A 20,888-nucleotide genomic window follows, 5' to 3' on the forward strand; every position below is an offset into this window, starting at 1 on the left:
TAAACTCATTTATTGTGCTGTATGGCCATGCTCCCACGTCTTTTAAATGTACATTTTTTCAAGATCTATCCCTTTCTCTTCTTTCAAAGTAACACCGAAACCCCCGGTTGAGGAAAAGCCAACAAAGGCAGCATCAGAAGAAAGTGGCCCTCCTCCTGCAAAACCAACTCCATCGAAGGAGAAGTCACCCCCACCTCCAACCTCTAGCAACAAGGAGCCAGAACCATCGCCCGCAGAAGGTCCAGGTGTGTTCATTTTGTAAGAATATATATACAGGATGTATACTGCTTAGGATCAAATCACACAGATTGTGACTGAATTCGGTAGATGCTAGAAACAAAACATGGTGACGCATTAATGATTTTAGATGGGCGACTACCTGCAAGATTATTTATCTGCATAATTGATGTCATAAGGCTGAATATTTACAATGTGGACTACAGAGGGCAGAATGCCAGAACCCTTTATTGTGCTGTACTTCCATGCTTCCCTGTCTATAATTCCCACACTCGCACTAAAGAGAATGATGAAGCACGGTCAAATAACCTCACAAAACCAGACAGCGTGGGGAGGCTTTAATTGAACAGTGGATTGGCAAACCTGTACATTATTTTGGAACACTTTCCAGTAACTCATTTGAAATGCAGATTAAAAGTATCGTCTGAAGGTTGTTTACAACTATTTGCAAGGGGTAATTGGGAATGCATGCACAATCTTCATTCTATCAACATCCATCCCTTGCTTTTCTTTCAAAGTGACACCGAAATCCCCGGTTGAAGAAAAGCCAACAAAGCCAGCTCCTGATAAGAGTGGCCCTCCTCCTCAAGAACCAACTGCATCGAAGGAGAAGCCACCCCCACCTCCAACCTCCAGCAACAAGGAGCCAGAACCATCACCCCCAGAAGGGCCAGGTGTGTTCATTTTGCAAGATTATTTATAAATATAACAGCTGTATACTACTTAGGATCAGATTACACAATGCGACTTAATATGTTAGATCTCATAATCGAATTAGACTTGCACCTGGATGAGGTTGGGATGGGTGACTACTTGTGTAACAGATATCATAGGCTAATGTTTAACAATGTGGCTGCAGAGGGCAGAATGCCACGCACCTTTATTGTTCTGTATATCCATGCTCCCACGTCTAAACAATCTACATTCTGATTTAAAGCTTTCGTGACTGCAGTAATTCATATTCTTAGTTTTTTCGGTAAAGTCACGTTGAAGAGAAACAACAGAATAACAAAATATATATAAAACAATAAAAAATTCTCACGACGTTTCGACCATAACTCAAACGGTCATCATCAGGTGTGTCGGTTTGCATAAATGTATTTTTAAAACGGCATATTTATTTATTTATATATAAAAAAAATAACGTTTGCGTCACGCGCAACGATTGGCAGTTTGCCCAGGACTAGTCCATCTATTTTTTGAAAAGAGGAGGGGGGAGACGATTTTTTTATGTATGCTGTCTGAAAGCCACTGTAAGCGTGAACAATCAATCAAGAACTGAAATGATTTATCAAATCTTTCCAATGATTGCTAAGATAGAATCCATCTTCTCGGTTGAAATTGTCTCTGTGCTTGTATATGTGGATAGCCTCATGAACGAATCTCTCATGGAAGCCAGATGGCTTACAAAGAACCTCCGTCTTGGAAAAGTCAATGGCATGTGAGCCTACTGAATTAGAACAATGATCTGCTACGGCCGAGGTGTTGGTCCTACCGTGTTTAAGGTCTGCTTTATGTTCACGAATGCGGTCCGAGATATGGCGTTTGGTTTCTCCAATGTAACTACTACCACAGAGGCAACTTAGTTTGTAGACACCAGGGTATTGTATGTCCGGAATCACATATTTTACAGACGGAACCAGATCACGGATTTTATGTAATGTGTTGAAACGGACCACATGGCCGGCCTGCTCTAGACCAATTCTTCGACCACATCAATTCCATACACCCAGCCATCAGATTTACCATGGAAGTCGAAATAGATGGCAAGATACCTTTTTTGGATGTCCTAATTAAAAAGAGACCTGATGGTTCAATGAGCCACTCTGTCTACAGGAAAGCTACCCATACGGATGCTTATCTGAAACCGGATTCCCACCACCATCCATCACAGAAGAATTCTCTCATCAAGACTCTGTATCATAGAGCCCAATGCATATCCGACCAGGAACACATAAGCAGTGAACTCAAGCACGTACACCAAGCTCTTAGGGCTAATGGTTACTCCGACTATACAATCCGCAAAGCTATCACTCAAACCATGAAGAAGAACCCTCTTGAGGAGCCTTTCAAAACCATCACTTTACCCTACATTGCTGGGATCACAAAAAAGATCTCCAAAATCTTGAATAAACACAAGATCCAGGTCCGTTTCAACACATTACATAAAATCCGTGATCTGGTTCCGTCTGTAAAAGATGTGATTCCGGACATACAATACCCTGGTGTCTACAAACTAAGTTGCCTCTGTGGTAGTAGTTACATTGGAGAAACCAAACGCCATATCTCGGACCGCATTCGTGAACATAAAGCAGACCTTAAACACGGTAGGACCAACACCTCGGCCGTAGCAGATCATTGTTCTAATTCAGTAGGCTCACATGCCATTGACTTTTCCAAGACGGAGGTTCTTTGTAAGCCATCTGGCTTCCATGAGAGATTCGTTCATGAGGCTATCCACATATACATGCACAGAGACAATTTCAACCGAGAAGATGGATTCTATCTTAGCAATCATTGGAAAGATTTGATAAATCATTTCAGTTCTTGATTGATTGTTCACGCTTACAGTGGCTTTCAGACAGCATACATAAAAAATTCGTCTCCCCCCTCCTCTTTTCAAAAAATAGATGGACTAGTCCTGGGCAAACTGCCAATCGTTGCGCGTGACGCAAACGTTATTTTTTTTAAATATAAATAAATAAATATGCCGTTTTAAAAATACATTTATGCAAACCGACACACCTGATGATGACCGTTTGAGTTATGGTCGAAACGTCGTGAGAATTTTTTATTGTTTATATATATTTTGTTATTCTGTTGTTTCTCTTCAACGTGACTTTACCGAAAAAACTAAGAATATGAATCTACATTCTGTCAACATCGATCCCTTGCTTTTCTTTCAAAGTGACACCGAAACCCCCGGTAGAGGAAAAGCCAACAAAGCCAGCTTCTGAAAAGAGTGGCGCTCCTCCTCCAGAGCCAACTGGATCGAAGGACAAGACACCCGCACCTCCAACCTCCAGCAGCAAGGAGCCAGAACCATCACCCCCAACTCCAGGCCCAAGTACCATGGTGGAATTAGTTGCAAGATCACATGTGGATAATATATTACATACAATCATATCAGTTTAACACGTAGGCTTTCGCGTCCACTATGATTCATAATAAAGGTACACTACTTAGGATCAGCTACAGGATTAGTGCGGCTTGGAAGCGTATTATTAAATAATACATATTACAATTCCTTATAGGGGAAACACATACTAATTAACGTATTACTAACATAGCATATAATCACACAAACACACGTAACTAATACTAATCTACAACTCATTACTAATCATAACCATTGACTGATTACCAATCGATTATATAATTACAATACCCCCCCCTCTGCCTCAAATCACTGCACCTGAATGAGTTAAAAGATGACGTCACCCTGCTGCTCTATTTAAGACCGGGATCAAGTGAGGGCTTTGCCATTCTGGCGAATTCCCTGATGATGCTGGATGTAATTACCAGCGAAACGTCGTACTCAAACTGTAAATGTTGTGGATTCACTCTTCAACACACCGGTGGGCTAAAGTAGTGAACTATTTGTCTTTTCTCAACGTGACACTTTTTGCTGATTGGCCGTGTCGGGTGGTGGAGGGTTACCACACATTTATAAATAACGCGATCTAACCCAAAAACCTTTATTATGAATACATCATATGTTCAGTCAAAGCAACCAGTTGTTCTGGTTGTGCCGGGACATTCCCGGTTGCAAAAAGACTATGCTAGTGTCCTGAAGCATTTTAATTTGGGCTTTTGTACCACTTTACAGTGTTCTGGTCCCAACCTTGGCTCATTTACTGGAAGAGGGTATGACTCACAGACTCTAGGCTGGGTTGGTAGCAGAATAGGAGGAACTTACGAAGCAGTAGGTCACTCTGTGTCAGAGTTATTGAGTGACCGTATCTTCGTAAAAGAAGGTGGTGCTAACAGAAGGGGTATTGCAGCTCATCAGTCTTTCGGGTTGATACTCAACGACAATTCGGCAGCTCTATGTACAGTCCTTTCATGATTAAGAGGCTCACTGTATCCTTGCTGTACGTAAATACATATTTCGCTGTACACTCCTACCAACGGCGCATTCATAGGTATGATGCATTTTATAGCTGTCAGAACATTATCTTAGAGAAATGGAGTTCATATATACATTGTAACCGTTTGAAGACTGATTGAGAATGTATCTTTGCAGAAGAAGACTGTGCTACAGGCTGGTCTGAGTGGTACGATGATCAATATCCTGATGAAGAAAATGGTGGAGATGATGAATCATACGAGAAGGTCATAACCTCAGGGAAAGTGGTTTGTCTGCCTGGCTCATCAGTGGAAAAAAATGACTGCAAAGCAGAGAGATTCCCTAATACCCCATGGCAGGAATTGGGCCAGACGATCACATGTGACAAGAGCACAGGCCTGAAATGCTCTCATGACGATCAAGGCATGTTTATATGTTACAACTACAAGGTCAGATTCTGCTGCTCCAAATCAGGTGGCCCCCCTCCACCACCCATTACTCAGGCCCCAACCAAAGGGGCCCCTGAGAAACCACCAACAGCAGCTGCTCCGGAAACAACGAAAAGGAAACCAAAGTCCCCACCAGTGCCTAAAGAGATCATCACTATCGGTGAAGGTAACTATGACAATGGGAACATGAACAACATCAATTATCTTCTAGTTAAAATAAATCACGTCAGTAACATGACCGTCCTTCACCTTGTAAACATTCCACCAATCAGAAGTATTGTACCTTTATTGAGATCAAAGACAGCTTTTACTCAACATTGAAAACCGATACTTTGGGAAATAAGCATAATGCTTGGGCAGTTTTTCTAATATTTGACTTATGAATATATTCGAAACACGTGAGATCAAAAACACTTTAAATTAGATTAAACACGTTTTGTGACTTCACATGATAGGTTATAATCCACGTTAAAATAATAGACGTTTGAAAAGTAAACAAATTCAAGTAAAATACATTGCCCGTGTATGCAAGCTACATAGATAAACATCATGCTACAGGTATACACGTATTTAATACACACACTACACCTGGCTAATTTCCCAATTGCTGATGTTAACAGTGCTCCAGATACTAATTTTCTGAAGTTATTATTCCCCCATTCCATGCGTCTCTATGATTCAATGTTTAGAACGTTTTTAACAAAATCGAATGTTGTAAAAAGGCAGCCATTTGGTCAAATGATGCAGCATCCATTTCAATTTGTAAACCCAACATTTGGATGGGTCCACTTCAATGCAATCAATAGAAACTCATAACTGCTTACCTGTCCTAACAAACATTATTTTGGGAGATGTAATATTCAGTGATGATGATTATGTGTATTATTTTACGCGATACACACCATAATTCACTTATATTTTTTGCAGAATTGATTGTGCCTGCAACACAGCAACCAATTGAGGCTACAAAACCAAATGAAACACCCACCAAACAAGGTAAGGATTGGAGTGTGGTAAGATAGTCTTGAGGCCTGTTTTAATGCATACATATGGTTAAAATATTTTCCATAATCTGTTTGAATTTCATCACTGATTAATGTTCTATGTTTACAGAAGATTGTGCTTTAGGCTGGTCTGACTGGTACGATGATCAATATCCTGATGAAGAAAATGGCGGAGATGAGGAATCCTACCAAAAGATTATAGACTCGGGGAGAGAGGTCTGTCTGCCTGACTCATCAGTGGAAAAATTTTACTGCAAAGCAGAAAGATTCCCGAATACCCCATGGGAGGAATTAGGCCAGACGATCACTTGTGACCAGACCACAGGCTTGAAATGCTCTAATAACGATCAGGAATATTTGCCATGTTACAACTACAAGGTCAGATTCTGCTGCTCCAGAGCAGGTGAACCCCCTGCACCAACTCCATCTAAAGCAAGCCCAGATACCATTCTGGAATTAGTTGCAAAATCACATGGATAATATATTAAATGCCATCATTCAAAATTGAGGTTTTTTTTAGATCAGGTAAATGTGTCTTTAAATGCACCACCACCTGGCACAGCCAATCAGTGAGGTTTGCACTATTCCCCCAGAACCAACTGCATCGATGGACAAGATACCCGCACCTCCAACCTCTGGCATCAAGGAGCCAGGACCCTCAAACCCAGAAGGGTCAGGTGTGTCCATGCTCTAAGAATATATATACACAGGATGTATAATACTCATAATCAATTCACGCAAAATGCGACTACATTTTTAGATCTCAGAGGCGAAGTATGATTGTAACTGGATGGTATGAATGAGTGACCACGGCAGTTAACATGATTTATAAACTGAAAGTTTTAGGCTGCAGAGGTCTGAATGCTAAACTAATTTTTTGTGCTGTACGTCCATGCTCCCACGTCTTTTAAATGTACATTCTCTCAAGATCTATCCCTTTCTCTTCTTTCAAAGTAACACCGAAACCCCCGGTTGAGGAAAAGCCAACAAAGGCAGCATCAGAAGAAAGTGGACCTCCTCCAGAACCAACTCCATCGAAGGAGAAGTCACCCCACCCTCCAACCTCTAGCAACAAGGAGCCAGGACCATCGCCCGCAGAAGGGCCAGGTGTGTTCATTTTGTCAGAGTATATATACAGGATGTATAGTGCTTAGGTTCAAATCACACAGAATGTGACTGAATTCGTTAGATGCTAGAAACTAAACATGGTGACGCATGGATGATTTTAGATGGGTGACTACCTGCATAATCGATGTCATAAGGCTGAATATTTACAATGTGGAATACAGAGGGCAGAATGCCAGAACCCTTTATTGTGCTGTACTTCCATGCTTCCCCGTCCATGATTCCTACACTCACACTAAAGAAAATGATGAAGCGCGGTCAAACAATCCCACAAACCCAGACAACTTGGGGAGGCTTTAATTGAACAGTGGATTGGCAAAGCTGTACATTATTTTGGAACACTTCCAAGTAACTCATTTGAGATGCAGATTAAAAGTATCGTCTGAAGGTTGTTTACAACATTTTACAAGGAGTTATTGAGAATGCATGAGCAATCTTAATTCTGTCAACATCCATCCCTTGCTTTTCTTTCATAGTGACACCGAAACCCCCGGTTGAGGAAAAGCCAACAAAGCCAGCTCCTGAAGAGAGTGGCCCTCCTCCTCAAGAACCAACTGGATCGAAGGACAAGACACCCCCACCTCCAACCTCCAGCAACAAGGAGCCAGAACCAAGGTCCTATATTAGGCAGGGTCCTATATTATCATCACATTCATATTATGCTCGTTTACCCACTGCTTTGTAACCTGCCCGACAGACTTAACTCATTGACACTGCTGGGTAGTTGGGTGGGCCAGAGGGGGGGGGGTGGTTGCCGTGGGTCGGATTTCACAAACTCGCTCCATTGTTTAAAATTAGATTTTCTGTATCGACACAAGCACTGCTTCCCCCCAATGTTCCGTTTGGAATTGATAAACGCTACCATACTGCCTCTACTTGACTACTGTGACATCGTGTATAAATCAGCCCCAAGTACTGTACTGAAGACGCTTGACTCAATTTGTCACTCGGCCTTAAGATTTACATTGAACTGCTCATATAGGTCTCACCACTGTGATATCTACATTGGGTCAAACGTAACATCTCTTAATGTTCGATGGCTTGTGCACCAGATCTTAATTATTCACGATGTACTTACAAAAAAATCCGCAGACTAGCTTCTGGATCTCCTCTCTGTTTCAAAGAACAAATTTGGCCTCAGGTCTTCGCTCATATACCAGCTTCAAATTCCCTATTGCCGTACAAAAACTGGAGGAAGGGCCTTTGCTATTGATGCCCCCAGGGTCTGGAATGCTATTGCCAATAAACTGCAACTTGAATCGCTACCAATGAGATCTTCTCTCAAAACTGCTCTAGAGGAGTTGTACACCCCTAGCTGCCACTGCTATTCATTGGCGTAAAATGAAATAAAATGTTTTCGCTCCCAATGACGCAGCAAAGTATTTTCTGTATTTTGATTTAGCGTGCTGATCTTAAAGGTGCATTGAAAAATTTGATACTCCGACTGATGCTTCTGTTGTTGTGGAGTAACTCATGCAGCCAGCTATGGCTCTAGGATTTGGTGTTACATGTTATTTATGTAGTTTATTGTAAAAATCCGGTCATAGTCCCTATGATCACTGTTACGTTGCAATTATGGCTTTATTTTTCGTGATTTCGAAAAGTTTTTGGGTTTGGACATGTTTGTTTTTGTTGTAGTACGGAGTTAGACTGATGGCCTTAATCTAAGTTGTCTTGTGGTTGTTGTTGTTGTTTGACTTGCATCCCACTGGGATTTTTTGCACACAGCGTTGGTGTACGGTGCTTTTCTCAGGAATATTTTTGCTGTTTTTTTCATGGATTTTCTGTTTGCACAGTCACACATAGTCACTTTAAGATGTTTTTCTTGTTCGTGTTTTTGTTTTTTTGTTTGTTGTGGTTGCACCCGATTCAAGAGCCGAATGGCTCACAGGGCTATACCAAAATAAAGAAACTGAAACTGAGCCTCTACATTGGCACCGCTCTCTGGCCCTCCTCCTCTGACCTTCTCCCTCTCTCTGTAACCCACAGGCTGCGTGTGTGCAGAGGGGACTTTCATGGACCACGAGGGAGAGTGTGTTCCGGGCATCGAGTGCCCATGCTACACAGGTCACGACATTGTCCCGCCTGGGAAATTCTACTGGGTCGGCGATCTAGCCTGGTATGAATGGTCGCCTTCATGGGCCTTTTCCACTGCCGCATCTGAGCCGAGCCAGAGCAGAGTGACCCTTCGCGGTATAGGTGGGATTTTTTTCCCCCCACTGGCCGTTAGCAAGTGCCGAGCTATAGCTGAAACATCTGCCAAGCAGGGCCAGGGGCCTGGGCAAATGATGCCTTTGTGGCGGCGTGACATTCAATAAATAACACGTGCAAATGACGCGACATCGCCGCGCCATTTGCACGTGCCTTGGCTTGCTCTAAGGATTGTCCTTACCAACAATTGAAATAATCGATTTCTGGCTTTTTTTTCTAGCCGGGTCATGTCACTTTCCCAGGGAGGGGAGGGGGGGGGGGTGAATTAGTACACATGAGAGCTTTAACCACGCCATGTTGATGTGTCTCCTTGGCAGTGCTTGCGAGTACGGAGTTCTCAGGTGCGAAAACCCCATCACCATGCTCGGTGAGTCCTGCAGCGCCAATCCCCCCCCCCACCACCAACACCACAAACGATACCATTGACCACACTGCCACCACGCGAGGTTCTCACCGATGTCTGGCGCTCTCTGTATCCCCGCGTGACCGCAGGCGGAAGAATGCGACGTGAAAGCCCCCTCCGTAAGTTTGCCTGCCCTCACAGACCGCATCAACCACCACCACCACGGCTCACAACTCACTCGCTCACTTGTTAACTTTCTCACTCACTCACTCAACCAACTCGTTCGCTCGCTTACTAATTCAAAGACAAAAAAGACCCCCCACATAGCCTTAATGTGCTGTTGTTGGGTAAGTACTGTCAGCAAGGCCAGCACAGCTGAGTCGACCTAGGAGAGGCCCAGGACCGATTCAGATATTCACCAGCGTTGTTGGTCGTGAGCGGGAATCAAACTCGGGTCGCCGGGTCCATAGCGCAGCACGCTAACCGCCACACTGCCGCTCTCCCCACACTCACCACCCAACTCAGCCACCCACCCACTCACCACACTGCAGGTCACGTCCACTTCTCTGTCCGCTTCTTCCCTCGCACCGCTCAACAGTAGAATTACCTCCCTCCTGGGCAACCTCGGCCCATCTCAACGAACAGAATTAAATCACGAACACCTTTGGCAATCGCACCGTTTCTCATGGTGCCAGGAGGGTCTGTCCCATGGCCTCCTGCCGGCGGTTAGCGTTCAACACACCTCACATGATGGCCTTAACGTGCACATAGCCTGGCACATGCGCCATGGTGATGTCACCGCCACTTAGTGGCAAATAGCGGCTGTTGTCGTTGTGATGCTAATAGAGTAATTTGCGGTCAATTTTTTTGTGTTCGAAATTGGCAAATTTGTGTTTTTGACGTGCCCAGCGTGCGCATTGGCCTGCTACTCTTTTCGCGAATGGCGGCACGGGATATTTTGTATTTGACGTCCTCCATGGTGAAATGTCATTGGGCAGAGGTCGAAAATGCCCTCCAACTCCTGGTCGATGGCAGCGCCCTGAGAGGCAGGAGCCACACGAAGGCCTGTGAGAGGACCTGCCAGACCATCAACTTGCCCTGCGTGAGTACACTCGACCCCCCCTTAGACACAGCCCACGGGGTTGGCTTTCACCCACCACTCAGAGGGTTCTGTTCTATGCTCTCTTGTATGATCGCAGCAGCAGCAGTAGCAGCATCAGCAATATGATTCAGCAGTTAAATAGCCAATGTCTGAGGGCTGCTGGCCACGACAAGAGGGCTTAAGAGGATAAAGTTAGCGTCGCTTTGCTACTCTTCTTTAGAAATAGCGCAGACCAAAGTGGCTTACTACCTGTTCCATGCCACTCGGGTAGCTTTGTCTTTTGCCCATGTCATGCATTGAGCATGGGGACATAAAGTATTAAACCGTGGGATATGAATTCAGACTTTAGCAAATGTCCTTTACTGGCTTTTAAGCTATTTGGTCTGTGCTTAGCAACAGTGATAATCGTATGCTTCAGGGCACAAGCTTTTTGACCTGTGTGATGGTGGTGGTTGAACACAGTATGGACGGGACGAAACGGTTAGTGTCCAGTAGAGATAGAGTCTTCAACACGGGCGAGTGAAGCTCACGGGAACGAGTAACCACGGTAGTAGTAGCGATAGAAGAGCGACCAGCAGGCGACTGACTGCCGGTGAGCAATCAGGAGCTGACTGGAGTGAATCGGTGAGTGCTGGAGCATCGATCGCCCCCCGTGACAACTTGATTCACTCCGAATTCTCTCTGCTGCAGCAGTGAGGCAGTCACTGGGCACTCCACTACAGCCACGACATCAGCAGGGGAAAACCTTAGCCGAAAAGTGTCCTTCGTGCGACAGTGATAATTGCTCGGCGTTAAAGACGGACTTTGACATGGAGAGGAAAAAGCGACCTTCTTCGATGCCCTCTTGGCCAGACTAGTAGCACAGGCATTGCGCGATGGATGGCTCGGAGCGAAAGGCGAATCCCCGGCTTCTTACTCTTCCTCTGTTGTTTGCCCCACTTCTCGGCCTCCGTCTTAGCCGCCGTGCGAATCGGACTGCCCATGCGGGGATGGATTCATCCCAGACGACAACGGCAACTGTATCCCGCGGAGGATTGCCCGTGCCGGCACCACGGCATTGTCTATGGCAAGGGGGATACAATCAAGGTGGACTGCAACGTGTGGTGAGCAAGTGGGGGCTTAGCGCGGCGCGGCTGTCCCGAGCCTGGTGGCTGCGCGTTAAGATGGCTACCGCTTTGTGTGGGGGGGGGGGGGGGGGGGGGAAAGACAACAGCATTTCTTCACCTGCATAGGTTTAGGACGCAGAAACTTGAATTACGGCGCGTCTTCCGACAAGACTCCGAGCACGTTTGGACATGGTCCAGTTTCCAGTGTCATTTTGGCGCAGCGAGCTTTTGTATAATTATTAAGTGCGTTGGTGAATTTTGTACCGTTTAAACCCCGTTGAATGTGGCTGATAAGGAGGAAAAATACACACGGGCAAGCGACGCGTCTACTGTTTCTGCCATTTATGGGAGAATTAAAGGTATCCGATTTGCGAGGACGGGGTTTTCCAGGAGCGCATCCGTGACATTGTGAAAGCAGCCGGGACCGGCCTGTGACGTCATATCCGGGTGGCGCGGAAGCCACCTACTTTTGAGTCTCCTTAGACTTGACCAAATACCCGTTGGGATATAAAAAATGTTGTTATTCCGAGAGAAAATATTGGGCTAAGGGGTTTGAAGGGCTCGCCGCCCCCTCCCTTTGAGACGTCGCGCGCGTGCGCGGGTGCAGCACGAGCGGCAGCGGCGCGTGGAGCTGCAACTCGGCCGAGCGCCCTGGCACGTGCCGCATGTACGGGGACGGCCACTACATCACCTTCGATGGCAAGAGGTTCGTCTTCGACGGAAACTGCGACTCCAGCATCGTGCAGGTGGGCACCAGAACGAACGCGCCTTGCTCACGCACGCCACGGACTGACGTCGGGCGAGTGAATTCATTAATTCATAATGAATCCGTAACAATAATTTGTGACTATCAGGCGCCTTTCACGATAAAATCTCGAGGTGCCACGCACAAAGAAGAATAAGCATGAACCGGGGGGGGGGGGTGTGAAGGGCAGAAGAAGAGCCAGAGGATCAAAGTGCATGAGAGGAAACTGGTTTTTGGTCGGGACTTACAAACATCGACATTTCTACATGTGTGTTGAACTTCTTTCGCACCGTACTTAGCCAACCGTGCTAATCGGAGGTGCGGGGTAAGGACAACAAACTAAACACAACAAGCAGTTCAAAAGAAATGTAGTATAGTGGTGTAGCGTATAGTAGTGTATAGTGTAGCGTATAGTGGTGTAGTGTATAGTAGTGTTTAGTAGTGTAGTGTATAGTGGTGTAGTGTATAGTGTAGTGTATTACATAGTGTAAAGTGTAGTATAGTGGTGTAGTGTATAGTAGTGTATAGTGTAGTGTATAGTAGTGTTTAGTGTAGTGTATTGTAGTGTAGTGTATAGTAGTGTAGTGTTTAGTAGTGTATAGTGTAGTGTATAGTAGTGTCGTGTATAGTGGTGTAGTGTATAGTAGTGTAGTGTATAGTAGTGTAGTATATAGTGTAGTGTATAGCAGTGTAGTATATAGTGTAGTGTAGTACATAGCGTAAAGTGTAGTATGGTGGTGTAGTGTATAGTAGTGTTTAGTGTAGTGTATAGTAATGTAGTGTTTAGTAGTGTAGTGTATAGTAGTGTAGTGTATCGTGTAGTCTATAGTAGTGTAGTATATAGTGTAGTACATAGTATAAAGTGTAGTATAGTAGTGTATTGTATAGCAGTGTTAAGTGTAGTGAATAGTAGTCTAGTGTTTAGTAGTGTATAGTAGTGAGTGTATAGTGTAGTGTTTAGTAGTGTAGTGTATAGTAGTGTAGTGTATAGTAGTGTAGTATATAGTGTAGTGTAGTATTTAGTGTAGTATATAGTGTAGTGTAGTACATAGTGTAAAGTGTAGTATATAGTGTAGTGTATAGTAGTGTAGTATATAGTGTAGTGTAGTACACAGTGTAAAGTGTAGTATGTAGTGTAGTATATAGTGTAGTGTAGTACACAGTCTAAAGTGTAGTATGTAGTGTAGTATATAGTGTAGTGTAGTACATAGTCTAAAGTGTAGTATAGTAAAAAAATTATTTAAAGCTTTCGTGACTGCAGGGATTCATATTCTTGGTTCTTTCGGTAAAGTCACATAGAAGGGAAACAATACAACAATAAAACTATAAAATAGTACAATTCTCACGACGTTTCGACTGCAACACAAGCAATAATCAACAGGTGTGAAACCCACAGCAAGAAAATTTGAAAAAAGTGGCGTTTTTTCTTTCAAATTTTCTTGCTGTGGTTTTGACACCTGATGATGATTGCTTGTGTTGCAGTCGAAACGTCGTGAGAATTTTATTATTTTATACTTTTATTATTTTATTATTTCCCTTCTACGTGACTTTACCGAAAGAACCAAGAATATGTAGTACAGTGGTGCAGTGTATAGCAGTGTTAAGTGTAGTGTATAGTAGTGTAGTGTTTAGTAGTGGAGTGTATAGTGTAGTGTATAGTAGTGTAGTATATAGTGTAGTGTAGTATATAGTGTAGTGTAGTATGTAGTGTAAAGTGTAGTATGTAGTGTAGTATATAGTGTAGTGTAGTACATAGTGTAAAGTGTAGTATGTAGTATAGTATATAGTGTAGTGTAGTACATAGTGTAAAGTGTAGTATGTAGTGTAGTGTATAGTGTAAAGTGTAGTATAGTAGTGTAGTGTATAGCAGTGTAGTACAGTAGTGTATAGTGTAGTATATAGTGTAGTATGTAGTGTAGTATACTTGTGTAGTGTATAATAGTATAAGGCAGTGTGTAGTGGTAGTATAAGGTAGTGTATAGTGTAGTGGTGTATAGTAGTGTATAGTAGTGTAGTGTATAGTAGTGTATAGTAGTGTATAGTGTAGTGTGTAGTGTAGTGTATAGTAGTGTAGAGTAATGTTTACTGTATAGTGTAGTATGTAGTGTATAGTGTAGTGTATAGTGGTGTATAGTAATGTATAGTGTAGTGTATAGTGTAGTGTATAGTGTAGTGTATAGTGTAGTGTATAGTGTAGTGTCTAGTATAGTGTGTAGTGTAGTGTATAGTGGTGTATAGTGTAGTGTATAGTATAGTGTGTAGTGTAGCGTATAGTGGTGTATAGTAATGTTTACTGTATAGTGTATAGTACACTATACAGTATAGTACACTATACACTTTACAGCAGGCAGCGCCACAACTGGGTGGGGGAGAATGATCGCACATAATGGACGGATTTACCTATGGACGAACGGAGGGATGCACGACGATTGGATGGATGGATCACCTAATTGCGCTCGCTTTGTGCCGACCAGGACTACTGCTCCACAGCCGAGGGCAACTTTCAGATCATCACCGGCAAGGGCTGCAGCGCTGTGGACTCGAGCTGCTCCAAGGCGATCCGCTTCTACATCAAGGTGAAGTCAAGAGCCACTCCAATGGCTGGCTGACCGCGCTGCGACGCGGGCTGGGTTAAGCGCGAGCTTTCCAAGCGCTGCGAGTTGATGAGCTTGCGCGTCTCGGTGTACGCGCGAGTCGATTGGTTTCTTCGATAAGTCTATGCTGTTCTAGATTTGAAGCTTTCGTGACTGCAAGGATCCATACTCTTTGGTTCTATTCGGTAAAGTCACGTAGGTAAAAAACAAAACAACAAAAATCACGACGTTTCGGCCACAAAACAAGCGGCCTTCATCACCTGATGAAGGCCGCTTGTGATGAAGGCCGCTTGTGTTGTGGCGAAACGTCGTGATTTTTGTTGTTTTATTTTTTACCTACGTGACTTTACCGAATAGAACCAAAGAGTAAGTCTTCGCTGGCTCTTTGTTCTTAGCATAGCAATTGAGTGTGCAAACGAGGGAGTGCAAAAGTTCGCGGTATCCACGGGCCAGGGGAGGTCCAGGAAGTTTAGACGACAGGTTCCCTCACCCCCATCGCCAGTTTAGTTTATTCCCTGGCATCAGGGTCCATGCCGAATGTGCTTGGCCACTGGGCTCTTTCTGTCGTCTCCCTCCCTCTTCAAACTTTCCCTCCCCTCACCTCCCTCTGTAACCCCCCCCCCCTCACCTCCCTCCGTCTTCTCCCTCCCTCTCTCCCTTCCTCGTCCACTACAGGATTACAACGTGGAGGTTCACATGGTGGCCGGGGAGGTGATGGTAGTGCCCGTGGCCAGAGAGATCCCGGCGATGGTGGATGACCTGACCATCCACTCGGTGGGGCTCTACCGCATCGTGCAGACCGGCATCGGCATCATGGTCATGTGGGACCGGCGCACGAGCATCTTCGTCAAGGTCGACTCCAAGTACAAGGTCAGCGTCGCGGTGGTGGTGTTGGTGGTGATTTTGGTGGTGGTTGGTGGTGATGGTGCTGGAGGTGGTGGTGGCGTCATGGTCACGTGGGACCAGCGCACAAGCATCTTCGTCACAGGTCGACTCCAAGTACACGGTCAGGGCCAAAGCCAAGGTGGTGCAATGTACAGGAGATAGAAATGGACGGTGGTTGCTATGCTGCTGCTGGACGTGGCTGCCTCCCCCGCGGTGTGATCAAGCTCCGTGGAGGCAGCAGCGAGGGTTTGGCGGATCACCACACAGATGTTGCGAATATCCCTTCCCCTAGGATGCGGCGTTGAGGAGGATCCACACCCTGGCTCGCCAAGAGTTGGCAGTGGAGCACGTGGATTAATAGCCATCTGTTTCGATCTGCATGGGGTAGTGGTGTTGTTGTTGTTGCCCTCTCGGGCACATGGGTTGTCTTTGTGTATATGTGTATAAGCACTTAATAATTATTCATAATAAAGGTTTTTGGGTTAGATCGCGTTTATTTATAAATGTGTCGTAACCCTCCACCACCCGACACGGCCAATCAGCAAAGAAAGTGTCACGTTGACAAAAGACAAATAATTCACTACTTCAGCCCACCGGTGTGTTGAAGAGTTAATCCACATTTACAGTTTGAGTACGACGTTTCGCTGGTAAATACTTCCAGCATCATCGGGCAATTCGCCAGAATGGTAAAGCCCTCGCTTGCTCCCGGTTTTATATAGAGCAGAAGAGTGACGTCATCACTTAACTCATCAGGTGCAGTGATTAGAGGCGGAGGGGGGGGGTAATGTAATTATATAATCGATTAGTAATCAGTCATTGGTTATGATTAGTAATGAGTTGTAGATTAGTAATTCTTTAAATCAAAATGTAATGTGTATTATTTAATAATACGCTTCCAGGCCGCACTGAGCCGGTAGCTGTCAGAGCGATTAAAGTTATTCTTGTTCCTCTCAATTTCAATGGATTCTCTAATTAGTCTTTGCCAGTAATAATTAGTTTTACACACCACTGCAACATTGTCAAAATCAATTGAGTGTCCTTGTTGACAAGCATGTTCTGCCACTGCCGACAGTTGTGTTTGAGATAATTTAATATTTCTCTGATGTTCTTTTAGTCTTACGCTGATGTTACGTCCCGTCTGCCCAATGTAGCAGCTGCCACATGAACAATTAATCCGATATACACCTTCTGTTGATAGTTTAGGTAATGCGTCTTTAGTGCAAGATACTAGTTTTTGAATTTTGTGTACTGTACCAAATCTTACTGTAATGTTTTGCTTTTGCAAAACGCGGGCTAATTTGTCAGTTACTCCTGAGATATATGGAATTTTTATTGTTTTAACAATCTGGTCGCTTTCAGTAGTATTGCTTTGCGATCGTGATTTGGCATTCAGTGCTCTGTTAATTTGAGCATTATTGTAGCCATTCTGTCGTAGTGCGTCTTTAACGTGTTTAATCTCTCTCACTAGACTCTCACCATCTGACACTGTTTTCGCCCGATGCACGAGCGTCTTAATAAGAGAGGATTTTTGAGCTGGATGATGATGTGATTCTGCATTCAGATAGGCATCAGTGTGCGTTTGCTTTCTGTAAACGCTGTGTGTTATTTTACCGTTTAGGCCATGTCCAAGCAAAATATCTAGGAATGGGAGTGTATTATTCACCTCCATTTCCATGGTGAACTGGATGGCCGGGTTAAACACGTTAAAGACGCACTACGACAGAATGGCTACAATAATGCTCAAATTAACAGAGCACTGAATGCCAAATCACGATCGCAAAGCAATACTACTGAAAGCGACCAGATTGTTAAAACAATAAAAATTCCATATATCTCAGGAGTAACTGACAAATTAGCCCGCGTTTTGCAAAAGCAAAACATTACAGTAAGATTTGGTACAGTACACAAAATTCAAAAACTAGTATCTTGCACTAAAGACGCATTACCTAAACTATCAACAGAAGGTGTATATCGGATTAATTGTTCATGTGGCAGCTGCTACATTGGGCAGACGGGACGTAACATCAGCGTAAGACTAAAAGAACATCAGAGAAATATTAAATTATCTCAAACACAACTGTCGGCAGTGGCAGAACATGCTTGTCAACAAGGACACTCAATTGATTTTGACAATGTTGCAGTGGTGTGTAAAACTAATTATTACTGGCAAAGACTAATTAGAGAATCCATTGAAATTGAGAGGAACAAGAATAACTTTAATCGCTCTGACAGCTACCGGCTCAGTGCGGCCTGGAAGCGTATTATTAAATAATACACATTACATTTTGATTTAAAGAATTACTAATCTACAACTCATTACTAATCATAACCAATGACTGATTACTAATCGATTATATAATTACATTACCCCCCCCCTCCGCCTCTAATCACTGCACCTGATGAGTTAAGTGATGACGTCACTCTTCTGCTCTATATAAAACCGGGAGCAAGCGAGGGCTTTACCATTCTGGCGAATTGCCCGATGATGCTGGAAGTATTTACCAGCGAAACGTCGTACTCAAACTGTAAATGTGGATTAACTCTTCAACACACCGGTGGGCTGAAGTAGTGAATTATTTGTCTTTTGTCAACGTGACACTTTTCTTTGCTGATTGGCCGTGTCGGGTGGTGGAGGGTTACGACACATTTATAAATAAACGCGATCTAACCCAAAAACCTTTATTATGAATAATATTGGTCGCGAAAGCCTACGTGTTAAACTGACTAACCTCTATGGGGAGGATACTTTTCTTAAAACCAGAAAATTGGAGAAGCTTCGCATTAAGCGGATGAAATTGATATCTTCACTGGCGTTCCTCAAAAGGTGCAGAGATTCAAAGGTAATACCAAACGCAGTTAAAATAACACATCACATAAAGTCTTCTAAAGCTAACCAAATACTACACAAAGCTAGCGAATTATTATTAATAGAGAGAATACAGCACAATAGGAGTGAATTATCTTACATTTCGGAATCGCTAAAGCAGTTACACTTAGATATAAGCAATAGTGTATCTATGCATTATTGGAATATAATCGATAACATAACACAACAATCGGCTGATAATGTGTTTAAACTAACAAAAACTAACCAAATTAATAAATTTTCTAGACTACATAATAAACAAATCCCTACTGAAAACCAAAAATGTAAAAACAAAACTGTACTGAACTTGACCAACACTGTATTAACCGGTGACATGGTCTCTATCCTTTCTAAAGGCCTTAACTTTGCCGTTACCCCACGCACAATTCCAGTGGATGAGATAATTGCTGAGGTAGAATCAGCAGTTAGACTCCTTCCACATAATGAGGCAGAGATGACTAGACATGAGGTTGCTAAAATAATTGAGAATAGCAAAGTTCCAAAAGTAAATATTAGCTCTAACGAGGCAAAAGCCTTAAGAGAGCTGCGTGTAAATAAGGATATCCAAATCCTAGCAGCTGATAAAGGCCGCACTACTGTACTGATGTCACGAGCCGATTATGATAATAAAATTAGAAATTTACTAGAGGAAAGTACCTACATTAAAATTAAACGAGATCCAACTAATACTTTAGAACGTAAGACCACTGCAATAATTGCAAATTCATTAATCCCTAAAAATGAGCAATACCTAATTAAGCCAAGGGCCTCAAAACCACCTAGACTCTATGGGCTACCAAAGATTCATAAAATCGGCATCCCATTACGACCCATAGTCAGTACAATTGGCTCTGCCACATATCAATTGGCAAAATATATAACCAAACAAATACAGCCCTACATCGGTAAGACATCTTCATTCATAAAAAATTCAGAACATCTTGTGAATGTGATTAAAGATATTAAACTTACTCCTGATGATATTCTGGTAAGCTTTGATGTGATTTCTCTATTCACTAAGGTTCCAGTGGACGAATCGCTTAAATTACTTGATACACTAGTAAAGAATACCGGTTTACAAAAAGATATTCCGAAACTTGCTGGCCATTGCTTAAATAACACTTACTTCTTATGGAGAGGGGATTTCTTTAAACAAAAGGAAGGAGCAGCAATGGGTTCTCCTTTATCCCCTGCTATAGCAAATTTGTACATGGAAAACTTTGAAATAAGAGCACTTGCCTCGAGCACATTAAAACCATCCTTTTGGTTTAGGTATGTGGATGACACTTTGGTTGTCTGGCCACATGGTAAAGATACACTTAATGATTTTCTAAATCATCTCAATGCACAAAACCCGGCCATCCAGTTCACCATGGAAATGGAGGTGAATAATACACTCCCATTCCTAGATATTTTGCTTGGACATGGCCTAAACGGTAAAATAACACACAGCGTTTACAGAAAGCAAACGCACACTGATGCCTATCTGAATGCAGAATCACATCATCATCCAGCTCAAAAATCCTCTCTTATTAAGACGCTCGTGCATCGGGCGAAAACAGTGTCAGATGGTGAGAGTCTAGTGAGAGAGATTAAACACGTTAAAGACGCACTACGACAGAATGGCTACAATAATGCTCAAATTAACAGAGCACTGAATGCCAAATCACGATCGCAAAGCAATACTACTGAAAGCGACCAGATTGTTAAAACAATAAAAATTCCATATATCTCAGGAGTAACTGACAAATTAGCCCGCGTTTTGCAAAAGCAAAACATTACAGTAAGATTTGGTACAGTACACAAAATTCAAAAACTAGTATCTTGCACTAAAGACGCATTACCTAAACTATCAACAGAAGGTGTATATCGGATTAATTGTTCATGTGGCAGCTGCTACATTGGGCAGACGGGACGTAACATCAGCGTAAGACTAAAAGAACATCAGAGAAATATTAAATTATCTCAAACACAACTGTCGGCAGTGGCAGAACATGCTTGTCAACAAGGACACTCAATTGATTTTGACAATGTTGCAGTGGTGTGTAAAACTAATTATTACTGGCAAAGACTAATTAGAGAATCCATTGAAATTGAGAGGAACAAGAATAACTTTAATCGCTCTGACAGCTACCGGCTCAGTGCGGCCTGG

The 20,888-nt window shown here is 43.3% G+C and overlaps 1 protein-coding gene and 1 long non-coding RNA gene across 3 annotated transcripts; both read left to right on the forward strand.

Annotated features, from left to right (window-relative positions):
* The first annotated feature begins 2,980 nt into the window (after nt 1-2,980).
* Nucleotides 2,981-6,128, forward strand: LOC142922615 (uncharacterized). Its single transcript, XR_012940192.1, has 3 exons — nt 2,981-4,921; nt 5,683-5,751; nt 5,869-6,128. It is a non-coding gene; the product is annotated as an uncharacterized LOC142922615 (long non-coding RNA).
* Nucleotides 6,129-6,142: 14 nt separating this feature from the next.
* On the forward strand, nt 6,143-15,691 carry LOC142922614 (mucin-6-like). Of its 2 annotated transcripts, none has more exons than XM_076063435.1 (9): nt 6,143-6,436; nt 6,714-6,866; nt 7,361-7,499; nt 8,874-9,003; nt 9,413-9,462; nt 9,588-9,617; nt 10,437-11,643; nt 12,254-12,392; nt 14,866-15,691. In XM_076063435.1, the coding sequence occupies exons 7-9, from the start codon at nt 11,420-11,422 to the stop codon at nt 14,998-15,000; spliced, it is 498 nt and encodes a 165-aa protein (XP_075919550.1). In that variant the 5' UTR covers nt 6,143-6,436; nt 6,714-6,866; nt 7,361-7,499; nt 8,874-9,003; nt 9,413-9,462; nt 9,588-9,617; nt 10,437-11,419; the 3' UTR covers nt 15,001-15,691. The 2 variants fall into 2 exon arrangements, 1 of the variants encoding a protein (XP_075919550.1); XR_012940191.1 differs by having other exon boundaries at nt 6,158-6,436.
* Nucleotides 15,692-20,888: the final 5,197 nt, after the last annotated feature.

This window comes from Petromyzon marinus, unplaced genomic scaffold (genome assembly GCF_048934315.1).
Source record: "Petromyzon marinus isolate PM22_M1 ecotype Great Lakes invasive population unplaced genomic scaffold, UKy_Petmar_22M1.pri1.0 PM_Scaffold_12, whole genome shotgun sequence".
NCBI classification, from domain to species: domain Eukaryota; kingdom Metazoa; phylum Chordata; class Hyperoartia; order Petromyzontiformes; family Petromyzontidae; genus Petromyzon; species Petromyzon marinus.

Coding starts and splice junctions, on each gene's coding strand:
- LOC142922614 (XM_076063435.1), top strand. CDS start 11,420: ATGGCTCGGAGCGAAAGGCGAATCCCCGGCTTCTTACTCTTCCTCTGT. Junction 11,644..12,253: donor AAGGTGGACTGCAACGTGTG/GTGAGCAAGTGG, acceptor GCGCGGGTGCAG/CACGAGCGGCAGCGGCGCGT. Junction 12,393..14,865: donor GCGACTCCAGCATCGTGCAG/GTGGGCACCAGA, acceptor TGTGCCGACCAG/GACTACTGCTCCACAGCCGA.